This window comes from Pelecanus crispus, chromosome 1, assembly GCF_030463565.1.
Source record: "Pelecanus crispus isolate bPelCri1 chromosome 1, bPelCri1.pri, whole genome shotgun sequence".
In the NCBI taxonomy this organism is placed as follows: domain Eukaryota; kingdom Metazoa; phylum Chordata; class Aves; order Pelecaniformes; family Pelecanidae; genus Pelecanus; species Pelecanus crispus.
The window spans coordinates 71178418-71205609 of record NC_134643.1 but is presented as its reverse complement, the minus strand read 5'-3'; the positions used below and the strand labels follow the sequence as shown (position 1 = coordinate 71205609).

Below are 27192 nucleotides of genomic sequence, written 5' to 3'. Positions count from 1 at the left end.
CCTGCAACTTGCAAACGCCAAATCCAACTCCACAGGCCAAAAAACGGCTCACACTGCAGCAAACCAACGGCTCCCCCAAAGCAGCCTCATGCTCCTACTTCACAGGCAACAAGAGTGGTCAGGAACCCCAGGGTACTTTCTGCTTCGCTGCTGCTAAGAAGTGAATATAGCCAAGGGACAGAGAAAGAAAGGTGGGAACTCAGCTCCTCTCCTTGGGCAGCAGGGCAGTAAAGATTTGCACAAAATTTGTTCTACTGAATAGGTGCTGCTCCACCCCCAGCTGCACCGGTTTCACCGAAAGAAGTCTAAGATGACCAGTTACGCCATTTTCTGTTTTCTAGAGTATACGTTTCTTCTACCAGAAAGGCAGGGAGAAGGGTACTATATTAGCAGAAGGGACAATGCCATGAGTGTCCTGTCCTGGTTTCAATTCCTGGTCCTGGTTTCCTTGTTCCCCCATGATGACAGGAGCTGGAAGTGCACTCAGGCCCTGGATCCAGAAGGGTGGATGTGGGGGTGAGGAGAGAAGGAGGAGGAAGACAAGAGAAAGAGGAGGACACGTTATGCTCCTGAGCAATTCCTGCTATTCAGTCAACCAACCGTCAGGTTGTGTCTCGGTTGCAGAGGACAAGGAGGAGGACAGCAAGTCATCCATCACACGTTCCCTCTCCTCTCCCCACTCCCCTCAAACCCTCACCCTTATCCTGAAAGATTTCAGTGTGATATGATTGTAAACAGTTAAGGATTCCTCCAGTGCTAAGCCCACTACAAGCTGGGCCCACCCCCTCCCCCATTATGTACAATACATTCACCAACAACAGAAATTTATTTAAAAAGGCAACAGGTTAAATTCTGTAAACTGGATCCAGCTCCAAAACACACACGTTAATACTACAAGTAAAATTCCATCATCATCCTCTTCCACCCTGAAAAATATACCTGAGTTTAGCAGTCAATGAAAGTTTCCGCCCCCACCCTCGCCCTCCCCACCCAAAAAAATCCCTCAAACCCTGAATGAGACGCAGTCTCCGGTCACAGAAAGCCACTAGTTTGCGATGCTCGCCCTGTGGTGGCGAGCCAGCTGCTCGGCTGGCTGGGGCCCAGCACCGCTCCAGGTTTCCAACACAAAAGCCGTCGCGGCACCATGTTCCACGGACCCAGGAAGCTACATGCTGCTCGGGCGAGGGGAGGGTGGGAGGAAGGCCTGCCCCTCCTCCACCTTGTCCAAATCACGTGTGGCTTTCGTCTTCATGAGGTTCTTCCTTCCTCGGACTAGCTCTGGAAGAGGAAGAAAAAGAGTTGGAGGCTTTAACTGGCAGCTTTAGAAAGGAATAATCTCATGATTGCATGCCACTAGTTCAAAGCTAGCACTATTGGTCCGCCTAGGTTATGTTTAACAGTCAGCTAAGACTACAGAGACATCCCCAACTCCTCTGCAGAGCAGTAGTTCACTTCCCAGCTTCCGCCAGTACTTCCCACTCTCATCCGACACTTCACTCCTTTAACCGGTGGGAAGAGAAAGACTCGCATTTCAACTCTGCTCTCTCTAGTGGCCCTTACTTGATCCAGAGGCAAGGCTGATGGTTTTTGTGGCGTCAAATCTTCCCGGGACATGGTTGCTGTAGGCATCTTCGGGAAGGGAACTTGAGCCTGATGCATTTGCATTCTGGAGCCAGGTTGAATGGAGAGAGTTTTAGCACATGAACATCAAGAGCAAATCCCATCTACTTGGTTGAATGCATACATACAACATTCGCATACAAGCATGCATCTCGCGTATTCTTCTTTCTGGCTTCCCCCCAAAACACAACCTTTAATCCACGCCACCCCCCCAATGGCTTAGTTGTAAGCCAAGCCCCCCAAATACTTGAAGAAGGACTGTCATGCTGGGACTATGACAAAACAGTAGCAGTCAAAGCACATTTATAAAATCTGAACAGGGACATTTTGGAGTAGCAGAATCTTCCACTTGGGAATAAAATGTGATACACACAATCTCAGTGAGAAGTAATTTTCTGTGAGGTAAATTTGAGACAGACAGGAAGGGCAAAGCAAGAGGAGGGGAAAAAGGGGGCAACATTAAAGTAAAGGAGTTCATAACAAGTTCATAACTTTAGTTAGCTACTCTGCCCCGCTATGAGAAAGATGCAATAAAATTCTTGCAGAGAAAATGGTAAGAGCTCATTTGATTAAGAGATGCACAACCCTGGAGGATACATTAACAAAGCAGTCAGATAAAACAAAGCACTGGTGTGGGGATGAGATGGATGGGACAGGCTAACAGGTCTCCACGATGGCTATTGCTACTTGTTTTTAAGGAGCTGCAACAAGACTTCCTCCAGCTTACAGCAAGGTCTACAAGACCTTTTACTCCAAGGGTCTAAGAGTCATCTGTTAGCCTCTCATCAGCACTTGCCATCTCCTCTGACTTCAACTCATGTCCTTTCAAGGATATCCAACACTTATCGTCACCCAGGCATCACCCCCCTCCCGCCTTGCCTTCTCGCAGAAAACACGATCTTACCCCGAGGGTCTATACAAGTCCTGGGGTGGTCCCCCCATGCCACCTCCACTGCCTCTCTGCTCCATCAGCAAGGCCTGAAAGTGACCTATGTTCTCCTCCCGGCAGCGGTACAGGGGTCCCTCCTGAGAGAGGCCGTTGGCCTGGCCGGAGGCCGGATGATGAGACAGGTGAGCATTCATGGGCGATCCATACGTCCTGGGCTGGAAATGACTGGCAGGATGCCGGGATGCATAAGGAGAGCCAGTCTGTAGCATCACCCCGTGGGGAGGGAAAGCTGATGGACCAAATCCCATCCCTGAACCCAGGTGCGGCGGGGGTGCTCCATAGAGGAACTCCCCCGCTGCCACCGAGCTTTGCCTCTTTGTGGCCGCGTTGTGGTTGTCCAAATCAAGAAACTCTTTGGGACTCTCCGGTCTTTCCTGGGACTCCTCAGACTTCTCGTCTTCAGGCCCCAGATCCTGCCCGTCGCTCGGAGAAACCTCTTTGGCACTCGCTACGTCCATGCGGTTGGGAGAGGCCAGGGCGGCGCTCAGTGCCTCGCAGCCCTGCAAGCCGCTGGCAGACCCCCGGTCCGAGAAAGGGGGTCTGGCTAGGGGCGGGTGGGCAGTGGGGTGCCCGCTGGGGCTGGCCTGGGGGTGGAGAGGCCTCTGCCAGTCCGAGTAGCCCTGCGGACAGGCGTAGTAGGGCGGTCGCTGGTAGTGGTGGTAGGAAGGTTGAGGCTGCGGCTGGTAGGGGTAGGGCATGCCCTGGGGGGGCCGATACCGGGGGAAGACGCCGGGGTGGGCGCTGCTTGGCTGGAAGCCCCGTGGGGGAAAATGCTGGGGGTGGGAGGCAGGAGGTGGTGGCTTCCCCCCCATCATGGGGCCGAACCCCTGCAGGCCTGGGTTGATGTGGTACCGCCCGGCTGAATTTGGGTATTCCAGACCGGGCATGTAGAGCGGGTGGAACTGGTTGGGAGCAGCCCCCATGGAGCCGGCGTCCATACCGGGGAGGCCAGTGCCCTGTCCCATGCAAGGCACGGCTGCTTCGGACAGAGCTTTCCCCCCACCGCAGAGGGGCTTCTCCAGCAGGTTGGCGGCTAGCCCCTTCCCCTCGGCACCGGCTGCCGGCCCCTCGCCTGCTGCCCCATTTTCAGGCAGGGGACCCCCTCTCTCGGAGGTGGGCACCAGGTCCCTCACGCAGCCTGGGCCGCCGGTGTAGCCACTGTCCGCTGGCCATGCGCCCTTGCCTTGCCCTGCCTTCAGATCACCCTTCACGCCGGAGCCATCCCCCTCCCCATCCGGGGGCAAGGCGCGCCTGGTGCACTCCATGGGCAGTGGGGGCTTGGGATGAGGTAGCAGTTTGGCGTAGGCCCCGTCGGGAATGCCAATGCACTGAGCCTTCTCGTCCACGCCTGCTGGTGGATCCACTGGAAAAAACAGAGGGAAAAAAAGTCACACATCGGTCAAATTTCGGAAATCGGCCCTTCCTACCCGACACATACACACGCCTACTCATGCTCACCCAGAAGCACACATGCCTAAGACTAATTCCTGCCAGCTTAACCAGGTCTACCAAAGTAGTCCAAAGTTACTGGACAAGTGTCTAACATCTGGATAGAGAAAGCACCCCACTTTATGAACTGCGCAAACGGAAGAGAAAAAGGAGTGACTTTCTAAAGGTCTTTCCATTGAAGGCTTCAAAGTACATGCTCCAAGGCCTACAATATCCTGTCCTCTACTCAAACCTCTCTACAGGACTGTTGGAACATGGCACCAGGACAACTGCTCTTCTGCGGGGCTGCAGCCTCCCTCCCGTGCCCATCACACAGTCTTCACTTCAGAGACCTTTAGCAATTCTGAAGTGCATTTTTGCAAAGTTGGGTGATGTTTATTAGCTGCTGCTTCTTTTAAAAGAGCTCTTTTAAAAACTACTCATGAAGTTGCACTTCTCTTGGAAAGATGGCACACGTGGACTGAACCCTCAAGATACAGGCACACTGTAGTTTGCAAGCCACAGGTAAGTCACACCTCCACTGGAGTAGCATTGCATACGTGGGTTTGGTCTAATGCATGGGTGTGCAGAGGCTGTCTAATGGAGAGGCAGAGTTGGGAAATACTGCAGTGGGGTCCACAGGACAGCAAGATAAGAAGCCTGTGCAACAGCAGCTTGATTTCAGGCTGCGTTGCCCCTTCTGGTCCACAAATACCACTTGCCCACAGCTTGGGCAAAAGCACTACCACACACCAAGATGCTGTGGAGCTGATCGCAGCCATATTTTAACCAACTGTGATTTAGAGATGCGACTACTCTGCCCTGCAATCACTCAACGTCCTCCCCCAGTCTCTGTTCTATATCCAGAACAGTTAAATGATGATGACTTTTAAGCAATGCCACACAAGGAAAGAGTTTCCTCTTAGTGCAGAGCACATGAGGGATTGATAAAAGATGCAAGGGTTTTGATCTCTAGTTTACCAGCTAGAATTAATGAAAAAAAAATTTTTTTTTTGATCTCTGGGTTTTTTTGATCTCTACTTGAGGTTTGTTTTATTTTTAAGGTTTTTTTTTTTTTTTGATCTCTAGTTTACCAGCTAGAATGAATTAAATTCAACTAGAAAGAAACTTGCAATGGCACACACGACATGCTGCCATCCCACCTGAACTGACATGGCAGCTCAGGGGCTTTCAGGCAGTCCTGTTGTGTGAAGACTTTGAGATATTTAACTCACAAGGCACATGTGCATTTCACAGGAGAAGCTGTACTGACATATACTCAAAGGACTGTATTTAAACCATTTATTCACATAATGTCTTCTTTCCTTACCTAACTCTGCAGATCCAATTTTTATGTTAACTCCAAGTGAGCTCTAGAAGCATCACAGCCTATGCTTTGTATTTGCACCCCATGGCAAGCTGATAGCTTGCAGGTATAGCTAGGACAGAGGGGACCTCTGGCAGGCTACGGTGAAACAAAACAATCTTAGAAAAATCTAAATGATGGCTGGAGTGAAAAATATATTCTGATTTAGATTAAAAAAGACACACGTAAAAAAATGTGTGTCCCACAACTATTTAATCAAAAATTTAATTCTTTTCTAGAAAAAAAACTGCTTTTGTTGCTAAGCCTCAGCCACTGCTTAAAATTGACTCCAGTAAGCCTGAAAGTCAGGGCATATTTTTTGCTTCTCTAGTGGCACAAATCCAAATAAAACCACATTTGCAGACACAGGTTTTGTGCATCTGCAAGACAGTTAAAGTTTGGGACCCTACAAGTTTGGAGCCCAAGAGCAACAAAGCTGGCCTGGGGGTGCCCCCTTGCCCTCCTCGCAAGCACACACTGGCAGGCAGGGGGTCTGCGCCGGCACAGGAAACGGCGATGCTGTGCAGCGGGCAGGAGGGATGCCTGGCAGTGAGCAAAGGGGCATGCAGGGAGGGTCAAATGGTACAGGCAGGGGCTGCTGCATTGGCAGGCGGGCACTCGAGGGCTTACCTTGGTTGCTGTCTGGCTCCATGGTCTGACCGGTGGGATCCTGCGAGCTCCCGTTCCCCACAAGGGGTTTCGGAGGCTGCGCAGAGGCGGCGTGAGCCAGCTGGGGAAAGGGTCCGGGGAGGTGCGGTGGGGGCGGCTGGCGAGGGTGGTAAGGCACACCCGGCGGGCACACGCGGGAGGACAGCTGCTGCATGGCGATCATCTCCGGGCTGTCCATCATGGAGTCCCCGCCTTGGCACCCTCTTTGAACCTGAGGCGGTCCCCCAAACAGAGCGGTCGGCGGCTGCGGCATCCTCTGGCCGGTGGCTTTCCCAGGCGGTCTGATATACCCTGAGGGAGGCACCCCGTGAGGTAGGAAATTTGATTGCTCGGTCCACTGGCTGGGAGGCAGCGGTGGCCTCATGGCCCGGGGGTCCATCATATGACCCAGAGCGCGGGGCTGGAGCGAGGGTCCCGGCCCCATGGGTGCCTTCTCCTCCGGCCCCACGGTACCCTGGCCGGCGGGGCCATGGCTGCCATTCCACAGGGCTGGGTGTGCACGGTTCAGATACTTGTAGGGCCGGTACATGTGCCCTGGGGGGACCTCCGAGCCCTCCGGTGGCCTCACGGAGGGCCCGTTGTGCCTTGGAGGGAGGAAGCCCTGCTGGAACTGGGCCGGTGGGTAGACGGTGTCAGGCGGAGGGCCGCTCATACGCCCCAGCTGCAGGGCGCCTGGCCGGGGGCCGAGGCCGGCGACGTGGGTCGGTCCTGCGCATGCCTGCTTCTCTGGGGTGGCCAGCCTGTGCCCGCGGTGCTCGCTCAGTCCCATGGACGGCTGGGGAGGAGGGAGAGAGAGAGACGGGGTGGGTCTTGGTGAGAGCTGTTGCCCTGAGAAGCGGAGGAGACCTGTGGGTCCCAGGGTGCTGGATCCCTTGGCTGCAGCATTCCTTACCTGCATGGCAAAGTGCTGGTGCTGCTGGACCGGGTCTCCAGGATGGGGCTCAGGCACTCGCGGCGAGCCATACAGTTTCGTGGGATCTGATCCACGTAGGGGACCAAACGTTCCTGGCACGGCTGGCCTCTGGAGGACAGGGAGGGGTGCGGGAGGGAGAAATAAAACAATTTGTGAAGCGCAGAAAAGCAGCAGAGCTGCTGCAGGAGAGGGGAAGCCAAGCCTGGAGGAACCACACAGATGAGCAGATGGGCTTTTTGGAGATACCATGAAAAACCTGTAGTCTATTTCCTACAAGGTGATACAAGCTCCCCTGCCAAAGCCACCTTCTCACACCTCAGCCACGCATTCCCGCGCTCAAGGTTGCAGTACACTCACTTGCCTCCCAACTACTTGGGAGCAAGCAAGAAGACTGGAGGGGGCAGTGGTTCACACCAAGGAGAGGAGCGGACCACAAGAGTATGCAAGCAGGACAACAGGGGAACATGTTGGATTTCCTTCAAAACACTCGTTGCCTCCAGCTCTCCTACTGCCTCCCACTATCTGCTTCACAAGAATCGCTCGAAACATTTTGTTTGATCTCTAGCTAAAAGGGCGAGGGGTAGCCTGGATCTCAACAGAGCAGCTGATGCACCACACCACAAGACATCACTGGTTAAAATGGAAAAGGCAGTGAAAGATGGGTAAGGAACAGTCCAGAGGGGAAGCAGAACAGGTGGCATTCAGAGAAGAAATGTTGGGCTAAAGGGAGGTCACTGCTGCAGTCCAGGATAGCCTTGTGTTTGATTTAGTTTACTGCTTTTATAAATACTCAAGGCACTAAATGCAGTAATACACAGATGGCACAAAGTTACCAGGCATCTGTAAACAATTGAGACAATAGAAGACCGGCTTGTTCAGCATCATAAAGTGGAGGTTAAGAGAGGAAATGTGACTGCTTTCCATGCACAATGGGGTAACTCTCCAAGGAGAGAAGAGAACTGGGGGAGCCAGGGCTGGCACAAGCCCACACAGGGACATGCCGGCCATGGGAAACGTTAGGAGACTGTTCCCAGCTAGTGTGGCAAAGACTGAAATAGTACCAGTTTAAATCTAAGGCTGAAAAGTTTCAGTTGTAGAAACCATAGCCCTGACCCTTAATCTCTGCGAAAAGGTTCTTGCCACAGTAGAGAGCTTTGTTCCCCTTTATCTCCCTCCCTCTGCAGGCCTGATGGGTGAAGACCAGCAGAAACTACTGCTTACCATCTGGCCGGGATGTGGCACAGGGCTGGGCATGCCGCCATACTGCAGAGAGCGAGGGAAACCTCGCCCATTGGAAGGGCCCACTTCTCGAGGAGGCTGCATTGGGTTGCCACTTGGATCCTCTGCAGAGGACGAGGAGAAGGAGGAGGAAGAGGAAGAGGAGGAAGAAGCAGGAGCCCTGGAAGTAGCTCGATATGGTGGAGGTTTTCCTCCATTTTCCAGGCGTTGCTGCCTCTTGCCTGGTCCATCTGGGTCTCGCGACCGAGTCCAAACACTGCCTGTGCTGGAGCGGCCAGTCCGCCGGCTCCTCTTCTCTCGTCTCCCGTCTTCTCTGATCCAAAACTCCTCATCTGTGTCTCCATCTTCCCCAGGGAAGTGCTTCATCATTGCTCGGTGGAAACACCTCTCTAAGTTGTAAGCCATCTTGGTATATTCTGCAGTGAAAAAACCCCAACAACATCAGGGACAGAGCCTTATGTAGAGACAAACAATTAAGCAACATCAGACTTTCCCCATCAGATAAATCATCTCCCCTCCACAAAGTTTCTTTGAGGAAGACATTTGTTTCTGACTAGTTAACTTTGGTTTATGTTCTTAAACTCAATAAGCAACGCAGCAACAGATTTGTTCAGTAACCCCACCAGAGGACAGGCACATAGGCATGACAAAGTACCATTAGTGGCCTGGCCTGCAGAGTCAGCATTAACTCAGTGTTCCAGCATAGTGCCAAGAATTACATTATGAGAAGCACCACGTCTGCTCGCAGAGATGCGTGACCTACACAGTTAGCCAGCAGAGTGCTGAGGGAAGAAATGTGAACTTCCAGCAATGCTGTTTGATTACATTCAGAGGCTTTTCTTGGACTCATTCAAACCTCTGCTGTATGCTACAAGACAGAGGAAAATCAGCAAACATATTTATCCATGTACAGTTTCTAAAGCACTTGCTGACCCTAACATGAAAGCTATTGCCAGCACCAGTGTCCCCATTGCATCATTTCCACAGGGCAGTTCTACTCAGAGGGGCTCCTACTTTTCACTGGAGTGGATAGGAAGGAAAAGACATATGAGAAGTGTTAATGACAAGGGCTTGAAGCAAATGACTTTTCAGTTGTTTCCACTAAACTAACCCTGAAGTTCCTCGGGAAACAGAGCTCTCCCAGTGGCAGTGCAGGAATGCTTTTACTTGGGGCCCACAGTGACAAGCCGGGTAGCTCTTACTATTTTCCCTTTCAAGGCGGTGCTGGTGAGACACAGTCTGCAGTGATGACCCGCCATATAGGAACTGATTTCTTACCTAAGCAAGATGTAGAATTTTAATTGGCACGGCAATTAAACCCAGGGTTTTCCATTTGCAGACTCATGTTGTTCATTCAATAGCCAAGCAACCCAAAACCTACATTTTCCATCCAAAGGACTACAAGCCTAGTTCATTCCTCACTTTTCTGTGGTACTCAACAAACACTGGGAGCTAACCAGATTCCAGTGCTTTTCAAAGTCTGTGTTAGATATTATGAAAAAAAGGGCCACACAGACACACATAAGCACACAAAGGAATGAGGTCAGAAAGAAACAGACTTTCTTCTCTTTGTATGTTCTGCCTTCACCATCCACCAACATGGGAGTCCCTTAGCATACCATGCCCCAATTCAGCATGACCAAATTGTGCTAAAAACCTCGCTAAAACCCCAGGCTTTATTACTCAGGAGCTCCTACTCTTTCGTCCAGCCTCCCAAAAATATCCTGAAAGAGAATAAGCACAAATCAAGTATTGATGAGTAGGAGAGGTCACTGCTTGCTTTGACTGAGCACTGCAAATAGACAAACTTAGCATCTTACTGCTCTTACCACTGCCTTCACCATTGTACTTAAGACAGTTCCTGAACATGGTCTTCATATCGCCCACAAATTCTTCCTTGGTGCAGTACTGACCTCCGTTCAACTTCTTCTCCATGCTAGAGATGTCCATGGGGGCCTGAAATGCAACAAAACCTCCCTTCGGTTACAACAAGTGTAGCAGGGCTTACAAAGTTGCCTAGCTAGCTTCCTTGCAGAGAGGGGATGGGGACTGGAGGTTGCTCTCCTCAGACGCAGCCTCTCATCTTTGGTTTCCTTGACTTGTAAGGCTAGAAGGGACTACTGGAGTCATGCAGTTTGACTGTGAGAGTAACGCAGCCCACAGAACTTCAAAACACTTCAAAAAACTGCATCCTGGTCAACAAAGTGCATCAGTCAAGATGGTTGGACCACTTTCCATACCTTAATGATCTGGTAGTAGTTGGGAGCATACGATTCATCAACGGGCTCCAAGAAGGGCCAAGAGTCCTTGTGAGCCTTTACCACGTCTAGAACTGGCAAAAGAAAGGTGAATGGTTACACACACATGCCCAGGGGAGTATTTCACTTTGAGCAAATCTTGCAAAGGGGAAAGCTGGGGCAGGACTAACCTTTGTACATGGCTGTGAACTCATCGTCCAGTTCAAAGCTGTAATGGGAAGCGCAACAGTGAATAGGCAGACTGAGGACATATAAGACATGCTCTCGCACTTCATCTTCCCTTTCAGCCCACACAGAGTGCCATAATGCTGACAAATAGGCCTCATCACAAACAATCCTCTAGTGTAGACCAAATCCAGATGTTTCTCAGCTTAATCCTCACTGTTCTCCAACCTCACTTCTCCCTCCCCATTCCTGTGAATGATCACACTCCTCTCTTTCCTGTACTCACTACTTCAATGCACTTGTGTGCTGCATGCCCAGCTGCATACTCACAGATCCTTGGTCCTTCGCTCTTCTCTGGTAGGGGAACTGGGATCCAAGTGGGAAAGCTCAGGGGGGAGCTCCTTCCCCTGTGCCAGCAGCCAGGCCCGCTCTTCACGAAGCTTCCTCCTCCTGGCCCGTTCTGCAGTGGGGAGAGGTGAAAAACCATTCAGCGCTCCTTGTCAACAACAACTTGCAGGGAAAATGAAGGCAGCTCCTGCAGCTCTCAAGAAGTCCAGCAAACCGTTCTTGTTCTTTCAGCAAAAGCAGCAACAGCACAGGAGCAGAGGAGGTAAGAATACAGTGCACCATCCACACGTCTCATCATTTTCCTATGATTTTACAATCATTGATTTTGAAGCATTACTGTGACACAGATGCTCCCCTAGGCACCTTCCAGACAAATTCCTGACCATGGTGTTGTACACAAAGAGAGAAGTTCAATGCACAGGCCTAGGCACAGATCAGCACTCTGGAAAGAGCTGGCTTGTTAAGTTAGCATCCTTCAGATGCTTCACCTCAGCCAGGTGAACTCAAGGCAGCTGGCTTTGCACTGAAGTGGAAGAAGAGTAGTGCCAAGGGAAGAATGAAGTTCTACCAGCTGGGTGGCAATGAGTAACTGGGGTCATTAATATCCTCCACCACCAAGGCTAGCTTTGGGAAGATTGCTCAGGTAGGCCTTCATGGCCAGCAGCCAGAGCGAGCAAGCTGCCACATGGGAGGGCCACTGGGACAGCTTTGGTTTAAGAGGTGAGAGACAGGAAGAAGCAATGCCGGTAATATAACCTGTGGTTTGCAACCAGACAGCTGGCTAACAGATTGCTTCATAATAGAAAGTTTATGGGCTCTTATGAACCTCATTTCCTTTTTCTTATAGGAAATCTGAATTCATTTGACTTGCTAAACACCTGCGGTTGTACCAGCTTTCTGTAGGAGCAGAATTCTGTGAAAGTAATGTTCAAGGAGAGATGTCATAGGAGCAAGACCCCAGAAAACAGGCCACATTGGGGAACACCCAGAGTGAAAGAAAGATGGGGGAGACTTGGGTAATACCCTCTAGCAGAGGCTCCATCTTTGGAAAATGCCAAAGACTCAAGAAGCACCAGCTCTGGTGGTAAAGTATTAATTTACTATCTTACTCCGTCAGTGGAAACCAAACTTTGGGATGGGGGTTGAGGGCACAAGAAAACTAGAAATAGCTACAAGGTGGGTATTTCCATGGAGGTCCATGGCCTGATATGTCAAGGACTGATAAAAGAAAGTCCAAACTTCCCATTAGAAGACTCTGGGTAGCACTGAAGTTGGGAGGACAGAACTTGCATCCAAGATGTCCTACAGAATCTAAGAGCATCTATTATAACATTTAACGATGAGAAGTCCAACATCAAATTGCAGTTAACAGAGATTATCTGAGTCTGTCCAGGCACAGTTCAGTACTTCATGCTTCTTTTGTAAAAGTAGCATTATTTAGCTGACATTGTAATGGATGCCTAAGCGAGAAAGCTGAGAAAAACATGAGGCAATGATTTGGGCAGCAAAAGGAAAATCTCATGGCAACAGCAGCCAAGAGGTAAAGTGATGCAGACTTTAGAAATACATCAAGGCTTGCCAAGGATCTGACCTGGTAAACTGACAGGAATCAGGGAGCGCTACCCTGGTACCGGGCTGGAGGTCAGTCAGGATTAATGGCAGGTCTCTCTACCACAGCAAATGATTAATACAGCATGTTAAAGATCACCAGCAGAGCTTGTTGTCATACTGTTGGCCTGGGTTGAGTCCTACCCAGCAGATTTCAAAATCTAACCAATGCCCTAGCTGTTTGAGGTACTTTTTAGAAGTCATATGTGAGAGAGATAATGTTGGAGCAGCATCTGGGAAGAGAACTGGAAAACTCTAACCTGCTGTTGTGGTAGAAATCTAGAAAGCTGCTTTAACTCATAAATTCAGGAAAGCACAGATGGGCCCAGCAGGAGACTTGCTACCTGGGGTGTGCGTTGGAGTGGGGGAAGTGAAACCCCAGACTGGAAACAGGAACATGATCTAAAAAACAGGCATACGGTCCAAAACTGAGAAGCAGGTGAAGTGCTGATGAAGTTCAGAGAGCAGATATTTCACCCTGTGTTTCACATCGCCCCTCTACAGAAGACCTTACATAATTAGTGTTCAAAAAATGTGTAGACGTGGCACTTTGGGATGTGGTTTAGTAGGCATGGTGGTGTTGGGTTGATGGTTGGACTGATGATTTTTGAGATCCTTTCCAACCTTAATGATTCCTAGTTTTACTTTCATTAAAAAATAATGCAGCCACCAAGCCAGGAAACATGAAATTAATTCTTACTCTACCCTTAATTGGTTTAGTGGTGGACTTGGTAGTGTTAGGTTAATGGTTGGACTGGATGATCTTAAAGGTCTTTTCCAACCAAACGATTCTCTGATTCTATAATTAATGTTAAATCCCAAACAGACTGCAAAATACAAGAAAATCTTTGTTACCCTAAAATCTCTGTCAATGAATGTCCAGTTTTAACAAGCCTGAACCAAGCAAAACAAATTACTTCATTTTCAAATCACTTTCTGTCCATCATAAGAACTGTCATGAAAGTAAATGCTAATGGAGGGTGTGCTTGGCAATAAGGAAAGATGGTTAAGAAGCCAAAGTTTTACCTCGATAACTGCTGTTTCTAGGGATGAAAAATACTGCAGTGATTTAACCAAACAAGTCATCCATTTAAATAACCTTTCTAAACAGCTTTTGCACCAGCTTAAAAGGAGACTCCTCCCAACTTAGCCTAAACTGACTAGGGACAAGTTTAAACTAAACTGGAAGAAACTGCACAAACCAAAATTAAAGCATCTCTGCCAAGAAAAACATGAATATATGCTAAATTGGTTTAAAACAGATTAGTGCCCAATCCCATGCCAGTTTCTTTGAGTGGCTCTGGTGCCTTTGCATCAGATGATGTAATGAGTGCATTTACCCAGAAAAGGATATGGCTTATACCAAAACAAGACCTTTTTACAGGTACATTTATCTTTGCAGCTCTTCTGGAACTTCAAGATTAATTTTGTCTATACAGATGGAGAATTAAAGCACAGAGAATATGCAATTTGCCAAGGTGAAACAGATATCTGTGGCAGATATGGAAGCTCGATGATTCTCAGTTTAAAGCACTGGATTAGCTAGGACTGGCAACCACAAATATAGGAAGGCCAAGCAAGTAATTGGATTTTCTAAAGGTTAGAAAGGTAAGCAGGTAAAAGAAACTATTCTTAGATAACATCTGGTCTGCTACCAAACATCTGGTAGCAGACTGTTTCATCTTGGAAAGTTTACAAGGTTTGCATGAACTTAATCTTTTTTCCTTTTCTGATTCTTTATCCACTTAAGGATTCACGATATTGATACCGCCACACATTACCACCACAGTTTTCTGAAGATGTTCAGCCTTTCCCTGGAAACTGCAACGGCCCAGCCAGCCACTGCGACAAAAGCAGCAGATAAAGGAATCCCCATCAGGGAGGCTGACAGAGAGAAGGTGGTCAGAAATGAGCCTGCTCCTAGACACAAGTGCCTACATGTACTGGCTGAACGCCTGCTGTCTGTGCCTTGATCTGATGGTATTAAACACAACATGACTGTTTCTTGCAGAACAGCTTAAATCAGTATTTAATTCAAAACCACAAAAAGCCAAGACCAACAACTGAAGTTGCCATCTCTGGTGACCTATTTAGCCTGGTCCCCTCATCTTTAGTTCTCCAGTTGTTAAGGCCAGTAGCAATATAAAAATACTACTCTTGCTACTCCCATGTTGTCCCCTTCCCTTCCTCCTCAAAGGCAATCCTTCTTTCATCATGCATTGGGCCAAAAGGACCAAATACTATTCAGCAAGAGCAAAACCAGCTAATCCCGCACACAGGGAAATCCATAAGGAGGCAAGTGGGGAGACAGAAGAGAACTGAGGAACACCACAAACAGCAGGGAAAAAAACTACAGCCAGGGCAAGGGAGAAAATAAGCATGATTTGAGGAAGACAACACGGTTGAAGGGTGCACTAGAGAACAGCCACCAACACCGAGGGAGATCGACAAAGAAAAAGAAGCTACAGTCAGACCAATTTATCTGAGTTAAGTGCAAGAAAAGATATTCCCATTAGCAGATCTGGCAGGGGAGGAATGCAAATGGCAAATCTTAATTCAGGATCTCAATCTTGGCTTTGAAAGCTTCCACCCCTGCTTCACACTGGCTGCACATACCTTCCACCGCTTTGACTTTCTCCTCCATCTCTCTCTTCCTCTCTTCCTTTAGCAGCTGTTCCTGCTCCCTCTTCTGCACTGCTATAAGGATTTGGCGCTCCTCCTCTTCTTCTCTGCGCCTCTGCTTCTCCATCGAATTCAGCATGTTCGGGTTTACCTGTGACAAAACGGTGCACCAAAAACTGTAATGCATTGGCTTATTGAAGTCTAAGCAGAGGCAGGTTTACTTTGAGCAAGTATTAAAGCATACCTACAATGAATGGCTGGGGGGAAAAAAAGGAAAAAAAGGATTTATACATATGAATTCTCAGATGAAAAGCAACATGTAAAGGAAAGTTAATTGTCAAGCAATGAAATCCTACTGATACAGGGACAAAGGAAGGAGAAGCGATGAGTTAGACATGCTGCCATTCTGCCAGGGACACACCGCGTGTATTTCCTTTCTGGGCAAAGGATTCGGGCTGTTGACACCCCCACACAACACCTCTACCCCTTGCAGCTAGCAGAGCCCTGAGTTGCAAGCGTGAGCAGAATGGACTACTCTGCCGAACCTGGCTCTGCTATAAAACACAGAGTACTTAGGATAGGAAAAGAGACTGGTACAGCCTTGCATTAACATATCATTTGGAATGTTTTCCTTTCCTGTTCAAAATAAGGCCCGCCATATTTCTGTGTGCTAATCTCCCCTGAACTAGCTCTCACTTGTCTGTTTGGACAGTTTTCCTGCTGGTTCCCCCACCCAGTTTTCTCATTCGAGGACGCCTGGCTCTTGAGTGCACCACTTCACTTCCCTGCTGCCAGCAGGCTTGCAAGGCTGTGTTTGATCCCACTTAGACTGCAGGCTCCCCAGACCAGGGATCGCCGGCTCCTATTTTTCCAATAAAGTGCGATGTATGTATATGGCAGTGTGCAATTACCTTTATTAGCTTAATGTAATTATAAGACAAATGAATCTGTCATCTACCAGCCACTCCCACCTCCTTGAATTCTGCAAGACCAAGGTACGTGTGCCTTAATCAGCAGGGAGTATCAACTGGAAAAGAACACTGTGCATACAGTTTCCTCTACCTTCATTTTCAGGGAATAACCAGCAACCACCACTTAGGCAGAAGGCATTTCCTGAGGATTAGCAATCAGCTGGGGTCCCTTGGCTGCTGCTCAGACCATCAACTTCTCCAGGCCCATTATTAATCCCCAGAAAAAAATCTGGCACCATGATTACTATTTTGTCCTTGTTTTATTGCCTAGAAGTGGAACCTCGAGGTGTTTTGATAAACGCCTAGAAATGCTGCCTGGTTTCACTGTACATTCATTCCCACTCTGCCTCCCCTTCCCCTACACAGCACTGCCCTACTCCCCCTGCAGCTCTCCGTGGACAAGCATTGTGTATTATCTCCCTGTCTCCAGCAGCAACAATGTAGTAAGAGAATTATGATTCAATCACCAACAGCCACGGAGAAGTGTCCAAGAGAGGGTGACAGAACTCTTTATGATATTAGGACCATATCTTGCATCTAAGGACAGAGTGGACAGCAAAAATGCTTATTTCTGTGCTGATCCTTTTAGATGAAACCCACAGCATGATCTCACCACAAGGGAACTCTTCCCATCTTCTTTTCTTTTTCAAATCTTTGTCAAATATTAGTACTTCACTCTTCTACTGCCTTCCTAAGGAAACTATTCTGTGAGTCCACATGCCTTTAGGTTAGCCAGCTTCTCCTCACATGCAGTCTAAAAAGTTAATTTCTCATCCCCTCATTCCATCCAATTATTCCTAGTTACGCTCTTCTGGGCAAGCATAAATTCTCTTCTTCAGCCACATTCCAGCCTTTATGGGCTTCCTCTGACACTTACACAAAACTCCCATGTTTCTGTAATTAGGCTAAATGTTTCCTTATAAAGCAATCCTTCCAGCTCCCTAATCATTCCAGCTGTCTCTCTCAGACCTTTCCTCCAACTGATCAATATCCAAACACCAGGATGCCCACGACTGAAACTGCTATGCCAAGTACAAGAGGTCAAGAACCTACAGAACCAGGTTCTACATTTCTACTTTTGAGTCTTTTCATATCCCTTTCTCAACCACTCTACCCATCCTATTTTCTACTCACGCACTGCAAGCACCTCCTTTTCAGGCCTGATCCTGATCATCATCAACTAGTTTCCCCCTAACTTTCTAACCCTCTTGATCAATCTTTAAATTGCAATAGGAACCAAAAAACATCAGGTTCTGCAGCAATTAGAAAGAGAAAGAGGTGAGCAGGAACTAGTCACCAGAAGTTGGTACACCAAGATATTTTATTGAGGATGTGACCATCAGCCTCTAGATTCTCCAGCCAGTAGATCTAAGCCAGCCTGGCATGCCACACTAATTTCTTCAACAATTGGTGCACAGGTGAGCCCTTTCCCTTCAACAGCTTCCACCATTCATGTCCTATAGAAATGTCAACACAACATCCAAGCCGCAGTGCTCACACCAGGGCCTCTCCAAGCCTGCAGGGTGCATTCAGCACCCTATACTGTAATGGTACAACACAGAATCCATAGCGTGTTCCACATCAACCCACCACAAATACGACATCGACAAAGCAATGGGACAATCTGAAGCAAAGGAGAGGATGTCATCCTAGCAGATCTAGGAAGAGAAGAAAGGGAAAAGCAGAAACCACAAGTGCAGTGTAGTGAGCACCAAGGGCCGAAGCAGATGCCCACAACAACGGCGCTTGCTCCCTGCAGCACTTGCAGGGCAGCAGCAGTGCTGGCATGGGCTCTTCAAGACGCTTCAGACACAGAAATAGCCAGATTTTCAGAGGGACCTACTGCCTGGTGTCCCTCTTAAGCCCATTGGGGATGAGGGTGCTCAACTCAGGGTTAAAAAAAAAAAAAAGCAAACACAAACAAGTAAACTCCTACTAGATGTGATGGAAGCAGATGTCTATTGCAACAATAAAAGCAAGAACCCAACACGAGTTATACCTCCTTCCAGAATGAAGAGGTGGCAAAGGGACGTTTCTCCAGCTTCCTCCCCACTTGGAGGATAAAAACCACCCCTCACATCTGTGACTGCGGCATCACTGCCTCCTTCCCTCCGCCAGAGAGCACTCCAGGACACAACATCGCTGCCTTTCCCCCCTGGGACCCCGAAAGGGCCAAACTTCTGCCTTTTGCTTTGCTCTCCAGACAGCGGGTATCAGGCTTCAGGGGCAGAAGGCCAGGAGGCACGGCTGCCCCAGGCGCTCCAGCCCCCTCCAGCCACACGCCCTGGCCCCTCGCTCTCCAAACCTTCCCTGCTCCGGTTTCCGCAGCACTGCCCTAATGAGGGTGCTGCTCAGGCGGCTCTTTAATGAGGAGCTAATCTGAACCACCTGTTGAGAAATCCCCCGCCGGATTAGGAGCCTACGGAGCAGTTATATCTTGGACCGAAGCGGCATCCAGCTCGTGGAGCTGGGAGGAAGGGGTCACCCCTACACTGGGCTGAGGTCTTCTCCCCCAGACTCACCTGCTGCCCACCCCTTGCTTGGCAAACAAGCCATCAGACATGCTGGCACCTTCCCTGGCTCCCCCGTGGCAGGGATGACTGCCTGGTCCTGCTGGGGAGCCGGCAGGAGCATTTGCCATCCTCACGCTGGCTGGCTCCCCGTGCCTCAGCGCAGCGGGTGCTGGGAGGGCCCCCCACTCGCTGGAAACGTTTCACTGGCCCACAGGCAGCAATTAACAGCCCTCCGCCACAGCAGACCTGGAGCACCTGCGGTACTGATTAGCATCATTCAGGCTCCATGTGTTTCCCACTCCCCTCCTCCTCTGGGATTTCTGCTGCCTGTGAACAAACACGTGTCCCTGCGCTTCCTGCATGGTGGGCTTTGCGGAGAGCAATTCTGGCCCCAAACTGACCATCACTGGGGTCTTATTTTCCTCTCAGCAGACTTTTATCTGCAACATGATGAGAGGTTCTTCCTTCCTTTTATTTATCTATTCTAAGTAATTATATTTATTGTGGGGAACTGTACTTTCTCCTTTGTTTTGTGGGAACCCCTGACCCTGGCTCTCATGGAATATTCCCTGCAGTTTAATTTCCCAGGGTTTGACAAAACACCAGGTAACTACGTTTTCATTACATCTACAGTGAGAGATTATGCCACGGCCTGATAGAATCAAGCCAATTTTTTCCTCCAAAGCTAATCCCGTGTTGCCTGACCGATTGCTTTGGGTAGCAGTTGCCAGTTCAAAGACCCCCCATCTCCACCGTACCATGCCCCTGGCTGTGCCAGCGTGACTGTTGGGGGCTGCATGGTGAACTGGATCGGAAAGCTGATCTACGTTAAAAATAACCCCGACCAAAGAAAAAGGTTATATTTAACTCCAGTCATTTTCCTGGGTCTGGTTCACTGCACAGACCCGCAAGCGGCAGCGCTGTTACACTGATGGGGTGGAGAGGAGATGAGGGTGAGGAGGCACGGAAAGAGCCGTTTCAGCTGACAAGGCTGCAGTTTGATAAGCATTTCTTTAAGCAGCCTAAATTGTGACTTCCATTTCCAGCTGACCCCCTCCTAGCTCAGCTCCGTACTGCATCAGTCATTCTTCTCTCCCTCCGCACTATCTACACCCTCATGTGTTTGCAGCCTCACGTTTTCCCCTTGGCTGAATTTCTGTCATTTCCCTTTGTAAGCCGGTTCTTCTAGCCCTCTCATCCTTCTTCAACTTTTCTTTGAACTGCCTCGAATGTGCCAGCACTTTCATTGAAGTGGAATTCCCCAGACTGAGTGCAGATTTCCATATGCAGCTGCACTGGAGTCTGTGGCGAGGCCGGTTACCTCTGCGATCCAGAGGGCAGCACCTCCCTGCTCGCCATAGAAACCCCGAGTGTCAGCCTGCCTTTGACGGGCATTACCACCCATCTCTCTTTCAGCACAAGCACTTTCAAATGACTCCTTCCCACTGAATAGCGATGCTGCGGTTTATTTTTTTCCCCCAGGAGGCATCTGCTCTCGCCTCCCTCCGTCGTCCTCCCCCTCGCACCCCCCCTCACCTCCTGCTTGATTGGTTTGATGGGCTGATGGTCAGACATCCACCTGGGAGAAAACTCTGTCCGCTGCAGACGCTTCTCCTGAAACAGGGTTGAGAATTGAGGGAAGGAAAAAGAGAGTGGAGGAAATTAGGGCACATCGGTGATACTGGCAGGAGAAACTCTGGGGGCTAGAAGTGACCATGAAATCCCTATTAGCTTTACAAGGGTAGCAAACAAGCAAACTGAACTCAATCCAAGAACATCACGCTGACTGCAGCGCCCATTTTACAAAGCCATCTAGCAGAAGGATCCTGTTCCAAATCTGTCCCACCTGAAAACATTCAGTTGACGGACAATACCCTTCGGAGTTTCGGGGCTCTGACATACCAGCTCAAGCGGATTTAGCTAGGACAGCTAAAGCAGCCACTGCCCCTTCAGCAGAGCCAGCTGAGAAACGGCAGTAAAAGAGGGATCACAGGCAGTTTGCATAGAAAAGCTAGGCTGTAAATCGCAGCAGTTCAAAAGCAGACAGAGATTCCCTGCTAGCAGAAAAGGGACACAGAACATGGCTGAAGACAGTAACCCCTTCAGCCATCCTACCTATGCTGTCATGCAATCACGAACCAGATCCTTAAGTATCGACTCTAGCCCTGCCACTCCACTGGGGAGAGCCTTTCTCCCCACTCACAAGCTAAACAGCCCCCACATCCACGACGCTTGCAGGCTGGAGTGGGGGGAGCAGGACGGGGTGAGGGCTGCTTGGATTTAGCTCTCCTTCAATCAGCGAATGTCCATGCTCTTGGAAGCGGTCATAGAGCGGTAAACAGGATGTCATGTCTCCTCACCTTCTGTGCAATCATGTTGCAGATCTCCGGCAGGAAGTCTTCACTCAAGAGTTTGTAGAGCTGCCGCTCTCTAAGGGAAGTCCTCTCTCTGAAGCTCTCTGTGACCTGCCTCCACTCCTCTTCCGTCTGACACAGCAGCCACCATGTCCCACGGCCAGGCCCTTGGGACCCTTCAACAACATGAAAGGATGTTATCTCCACAGCAGTTATGACTAACAACTTTTCTTTATCCCTGCTCCTCTCCTCTCCTCTCCTCTCGGCTCGGGAAGAGCAAAAGATTCTGTCAGTGGCCACTGTTATGGGAAACATGCTCTTTGCTATAGACCCAAAGCTCCCTTGATCCACCAGAAGCACTGCTGCCTCCCCTAGTGACATCGAAAGTGATACCAAGACACAGAGGAAGTACACAGGTGAAGTAATGGTGGGACTTTGCAACACATGGGTAGTGTGACATCCCTGTAGCAAGCCTCCATTTCAGTTATGACAGACCAGAGAAAAGGATTGAATTTTTTTCTTGTAATGGAGGCTGTCAGCCAGAGCAGGACATAGGGTAATGCAAATGTCTGATTTAGTCTGGCAGCAGAATAAAAACATTGAAAATTAATGTTATTTGAAATAAGCCAATTTTTTTTTTTTTTTAGCACTGCAAACCTTTGCTGCGGTGAATAAAACCTCCTATTCTCTCCAAATGAAACATTTTGTTTGCAGGCACTTGAAAGAACAGAAGAGGAAGTGAAAGACGAGCTTCATCGGGCTGCCAGATGAGGGGGAAGTTCTAAAAGTTCACATCCCATCCCAGCTCGATCCAGAGTGGGATCTGAAGCAGATCTCCCACTGCTCTGAAGCATGTCCCAACTACCAAGACACTCTGGAGCTGTTCCACCTTGTGTGAAATATTTGAATATTAATTGCAAAGGAAGGACTCTCTTGCATGGTGGTTGGAACACCCACCTGGAGAGGGGGAATGTGGTTCCTGCTCCAGAAATGTTTACACAGAGCAGAGAAGCCTCATGGGTTGCAACTTGCATGCTTTTGCCCCAGGAAACTCTCTAAGCAAAAAAAGTTGTGGCCCATTTTTGGGGAGGGGGAAGACGTCGGTTCAAACCCCTTCAAGGCTGAGGGGTTCTCAGATCCCTTTAGACTCAGAGCTAACCACGGGCTACTGGAAAGAAACCAATGGTCACCAGCCCCGCTGGCAGATGTCACACAGCTTCTCACCACATTTTCAAGCAAATTAACTATGATAAATATAAAGAAGCAAAAAACAGAGCCTCTTTCTCTCTGAACCTAACCCTGGGCCATTTGTGGATTTGAGCTGCCAGCGGCTCCGGCACACAAGCTATCAGGTTGCCCCAGGAAGACTGGAGAGCTGCAGCCTCCCTCCAGCCACCTGCCCTCTGTCAGAAACCTCCGTGCCACGGTAGCGGCACAGAGCAAGCGTGTGCTAGCTCCAGGTCACAGGCCAGCGTGCAGCTTAGCCCGCCCTTGGCTTCAGCTCAAGTTAATGTACCGGGGACTGGTAACCACGATGGAAGGACCAACCATGTGCTGGTTTCTGCTGCCCTGGCCATGCGAAGCTCTTCCCCTGCCCATCTGCAGTGGGGAGCTTACCTGCACGCTGCCCCCAGAGCCTGCCCCCTCGTTTCCCCTTCCCTTGCCAGCTGCCTACAGGTGACTTGTTTCAATAGCAATCGGGGCTAAGGCACTGCTTTGTGCCACCAGAAGATTAGTCCGCAGCTGAAGTGACACAATTTGCTGGAAAACAATGATCTGATAAAACCCCCAGCATCTCACCCGGCTCTGCCGCCCAGCTCTGGAGCAGCCGCCAGGAAATCTGAAGACAAAGGGTGAAGAGAAGGAGGCACAGCAAAGACAATGCCACCCTTGCCTCTTATTGTGGGGGAACACGGGCAGGCTGAGCCCCTGGGTTATGTGGAAGCCAATGGATCCGCATGTATGACAAATGAGTCCCAGCCCCCTCGGACTCACTTTCACATTATGTTGCCAACTCGCTTTTTCTGCTTGCCTTGTTAACCCTTAGGTGGGTATCCCCAAGACATCATTTACCAAGCTCAGCCACCCAACGGCCACCAGGAAGGAGAGTTGAGGAGAATCAAAAGGTTCTTCCTTCCCTGTCTTGGCATCACTGACCCCACTCTCTTCCCAGTCCGAAAAAATGCACCCGCTACAAACAGAGGCTTGTGTTCACCTCACCCCTGGAGGAGCAAGGGCCGTTCACAGCCCATTTCTATCAACTTCAGTGAGTAGGTGGGCCCCCAAGACCTAGTGTAACCCAATATGTTACATTTCTTCATCCCAAACTAATCCACAAAGGAAGAGAAAGCCCACAGGTGCCCAGGCTCCCAGCTGCAAGGCAGACTGTAACGCCAACCCCTCCTTCCAGACTCGGACCCAACAACCAGCAGAAAGACTCTCCCTTTCCTGAGAAAGGCATCTCTCTGGGCTTCGAAAATTTAAGAGCCATGTTAGTTGATCGTATCAACCCTGACCCCGCAAAATCTCTTTACCATTTCTTATCTGAGTCTCGCGGATTAGCAAGTTCTCTTCTGCCTTCTCCCTACCAAGAAAGAAAGAGGAGGAGTGATACAATACATATATTACTTCACAACACTGAAATGCAGGAGCTTCTGAGGAGAAGAATGGGGGATGCAGCAACTATTCAGTGCACAACAAAACCATAAAAAAACCAGCATACAGAACACATGTTCAGTATATATATTCACATCTATATTTATCATAGCTTCATAAAATTTTAAGAAGTGAAGGATGCAGGCTGGAGTTTGGCAAAGACAGTATTTCAATTCTTATGGGAAGCATCCCAAAACCTGTACTGACTCAAGTGGCCAGGATTTTGGCTTCAAGTGCTCCGCGGTGAAAGCGTTCTTTATCAGGAGCATATCCCCTAGCACCGCATGGGGGAACTGCATCTGAAGTGAGGCGTCTGGAAGAGTGATACCCACTGTTTCACCAAACTTGGCTTCCAGCTCAGGCAGAATTTTCCTTGGAGAGTGATCAAAGCACCCACCAAGTCTGAGCTTGCTTCACTTCAGAGATGCATTGAAATTATGGCTGCATGGTATAAACATACTTATTGGGGGAACCCCAGAAGTACATTATACTTCCCTCTGGGAACATATGCATTTTATGTCTATTGCAGGAACAACCTTTCCATACCTCAGCAAATTTTCTTCCAGTAGTTTTTTCCGCTTTGGGGGTCGCCCTCGTCTCTTGCCCGTCTTCCCAGGAACATTTGGGGTGTTTGTCTGCCCCCCGCATCCCCTGCAAAATGGCAAAACCACCATGAAATATCTGCTGAGCAAGGAAACTGTGGCTGGCAGGATGGGAGAAGGGCAGGGAAATTGGAACAGCTGCTAGGAACCCAACCAAAGGAGGGATTAAATCAGAGCAGCAACAGGATGGGGAGGGGAGGAGAGGAGGGATTCCCACTCGCTGGGAGCCTGATCTGGGAGCCGCCGGCACGGTGCGGGGCAGACGGGGAGGAATGCGGTGGGGCAGGCAGCATCGCTCCCACAGCAGGATCTCCTGGTGCCACAAAGGCTGCAGGCTGGCTCCGACACAATGCCTGACGTGGGGCAGCTTGCAGTCTGCTTGGCAACTCCAGTCTCGCCCCGCACCGCCCTAGCCCTCTCCCAGGGCCCCCCCGCGCCGCCGCACGCTCCCCCCCGGCCGCCCCCCGACACAACAGCAGTCAGGCGGAGTCCCCTCCAGCCGGGCTGGCTGCGCGGCCCCCCGCCTCGCCCCCTGCACCCAGACACAGGGGGAATGTGGGGGGGCTGTTACCTGTCTGGAGCCAGCTCTCCGTTGGTTTTGCCTTGCACCGGGTCCTCCTTGTACATCCGCGTGCCGTAGAAGTACCAGTACAGGGCACCGCTGCTGTCCTCGCCCAGCGGCTCCACGCGGAGGCTGTCGGCGTCCAAGCCCTGCACGCCCACAGGGAGACCCCCGCCAGACGGTGACAAGTTGAAAAGCGGCCACATTGTCACACAAAACATGATGACATCCCTCTGCAAACACCTCCCTCCCTCCTCCCCTCCCACCATGCCACAGCAGCAGTACAGCTGCTCCTCCGGGCCGAGGTGGGAAAATGTTACTCCAGGGGGAAGGCGACGTTCCCTCTCTGTCCAGGGAGGGATTTAGATTGGCATCTCTAATTTGAATGGCCTCTCTCATTTTAACATTTCATCTCTGGTGCTCCTGACAGGGAAGGTCTAATTAGTGCTGGCGACAGTCACGCACAGACCCGAGAAGCTCCCTCCCCCCTCCCTGCCACCACCCTTCCCCCAGCTCCCCCAGTACACTTCAGCCCCATCCTTTCATCTCACACCATCCCTCAGCAAGGCAGTCTCGGCTCTCACAGCCCTGCCATTACAGTTGGAGCATCTCCAAATTCACTCTTCGCAGGAAGAGTAGCCAATGAAGCCAATTTACTTAGTGACTCCTGTGTTACAAATACATCCGTGCAGGACAAGGGCCCAAGAGCAGAGCTGCGCACTTGCCTTGAGTCCTCTGCAAGGCAGGGGAGAAGATGGGGAACTGCTGACCCACTGCCACTGCGATTACCTGGCCTTAAAATACACTTAATAGCATCAACATTTCTCTTCGCAGGAAGATTCACTGATCTGGCCCAGCTCTCACAGTCACACCATTTCCCCCTTCCCTGATGCCCAAAGCACCTTAAGGAGGTCGAAGACGTCATCTGCATCAAGGCGGTAGTCACAGAGGCGGTGCAGGATCTCAACCCGGGTGCGCAGGGGCAGCTCCTGGAAGGTGGACTCCCGCAGGGGGTTGGGTTTCCCTTCCTCCAGCTCCCAGCGATAGTTGATGATGTCCTCCAGGTAGCTGTGAAACGTCTGGGATCTAACCAAGGAAACAAAGTCCCGCACACTCACTGTAGTTCACCATGCCAGAAACACCTGGTGCAACCAAGCAACTTGGACAAACACAACACAGAGACAGCTAAGACTTGAAGGAAAACCGTGCCCCACAACAGCTATGGTTAGGTGCAGCTCTGTAGCTCAGGTTCCTGAAACACAGCAATCTCATTGCAACACCATGCGATTTCACATCATAACACATACAGCTTACAGTAGTCTGCATTACTGTTATTTCTTTCCAAGCTGAAAGAACAAGCTAAATATGATGCTAACTCAGCCTCATCCCCTTTCTATCCCAATGAGCAGTGCCTTGTGCTAGCACCAACATCGACCCTTTACCAAAATAGGACGCAATGAAGCTGATGAGTCTGATCCCCTTTGCCTCTCCCCATTTCATGCGGAGACCCTCTTCTTCAGCTTTCCATTTGCTCCTCACATCTGCCATTGCCAAGCCCTGCTCCTCTCTCTCCCTCTTAAGTAGTTTTCCACGCCCTGGTTCAGCGGCTTGAAACTTTCCATAACTGATAGTCTCCTCGCTTTGCTGCTATATGCTTCCCATACTCCTGTTGTGGCCCCCATTCTCCTCTCCCTCCATCCCCAAAGATGCTGCCATTTTCTGCCTGTTCCTCCACCAGTGGCCCTGGTGAGACATCTGCACAGCCTGGTTAATGCATGCGGCTTGGACCCTGCCACACAACAAGGCTCATTCTCAACATGAGCGTATTACCCAAACAGGGTTCAGCCCAGAGGACCCTCTCCTCTGTAGTCTCCAGGATGATCAAGCTGAACACTCGAGCTCTTCATAAACACTGCTACTAAAATGATCTTTCTCATTCACTAGCTGGGCCACATTAATCCCCCTTTCGTTGCCAGCATTTCACCATATAACCCAAGGAAACACACATTTCTTACCCTCATCTGGCATTGAGGTGTGTGTCCCCATCTGACACGCATTAGATGGCTGATGGAGCTTAAGGCTAAAAGAACTCCTGCCTATATTTTAAGGGAACTTGAGTCCTTATTCTGACTGCTGAAAATTTCAGGGGAGGGAATGGAAAAGGGCTGGCAAGGTCGTGTGTCCCTAAATATAAAACTTTCTTAAGATCTGTCCATACCACTTTGAGTCCTGACACTTGCCAGGCTCTCTCAGCCTGCTTGAGTTGTGTACCCTGAGTACAGCAAAGGAGGACCCCCCCATGCCCCAGCCATTCTTGCACACACGGGAAGTCCATATGCCGGCAAGAACA

The 27192-nt window shown here is 49.9% G+C and overlaps 1 protein-coding gene across 1 annotated transcript in view; it reads right to left on the bottom strand.

Annotated features, from left to right (window-relative positions):
• Positions 1-1262: 1262 nt before the first annotated feature.
• The window catches only part of CECR2 (CECR2 histone acetyl-lysine reader), a 98222-nt gene continuing 72292 nt past the window's right edge, over positions 1263-27192 (bottom strand). Inside the window, exons 3-19 of the mRNA XM_075726272.1 lie at positions 25745-25928; positions 24852-24991; positions 24225-24329; positions 23558-23607; positions 21030-21199; positions 20206-20283; positions 15180-15336; positions 10938-11067; positions 10613-10650; positions 10425-10516; positions 10014-10140; positions 8167-8600; positions 6925-7053; positions 5994-6807; positions 2525-3932; positions 1561-1666; positions 1263-1278 (exon numbers count right to left, since the gene is read on the bottom strand). Of these exons, the coding sequence (XP_075582387.1) occupies positions 1273-1278; positions 1561-1666; positions 2525-3932; positions 5994-6807; positions 6925-7053; positions 8167-8600; positions 10014-10140; positions 10425-10516; positions 10613-10650; positions 10938-11067; positions 15180-15336; positions 20206-20283; positions 21030-21199; positions 23558-23607; positions 24225-24329; positions 24852-24991; positions 25745-25928 (4168 nt within the window). The 3' untranslated portion in view covers positions 1263-1272. The remainder of the gene's footprint in view (positions 1279-1560; positions 1667-2524; positions 3933-5993; positions 6808-6924; positions 7054-8166; positions 8601-10013; positions 10141-10424; positions 10517-10612; positions 10651-10937; positions 11068-15179; positions 15337-20205; positions 20284-21029; positions 21200-23557; positions 23608-24224; positions 24330-24851; positions 24992-25744; positions 25929-27192) is intronic.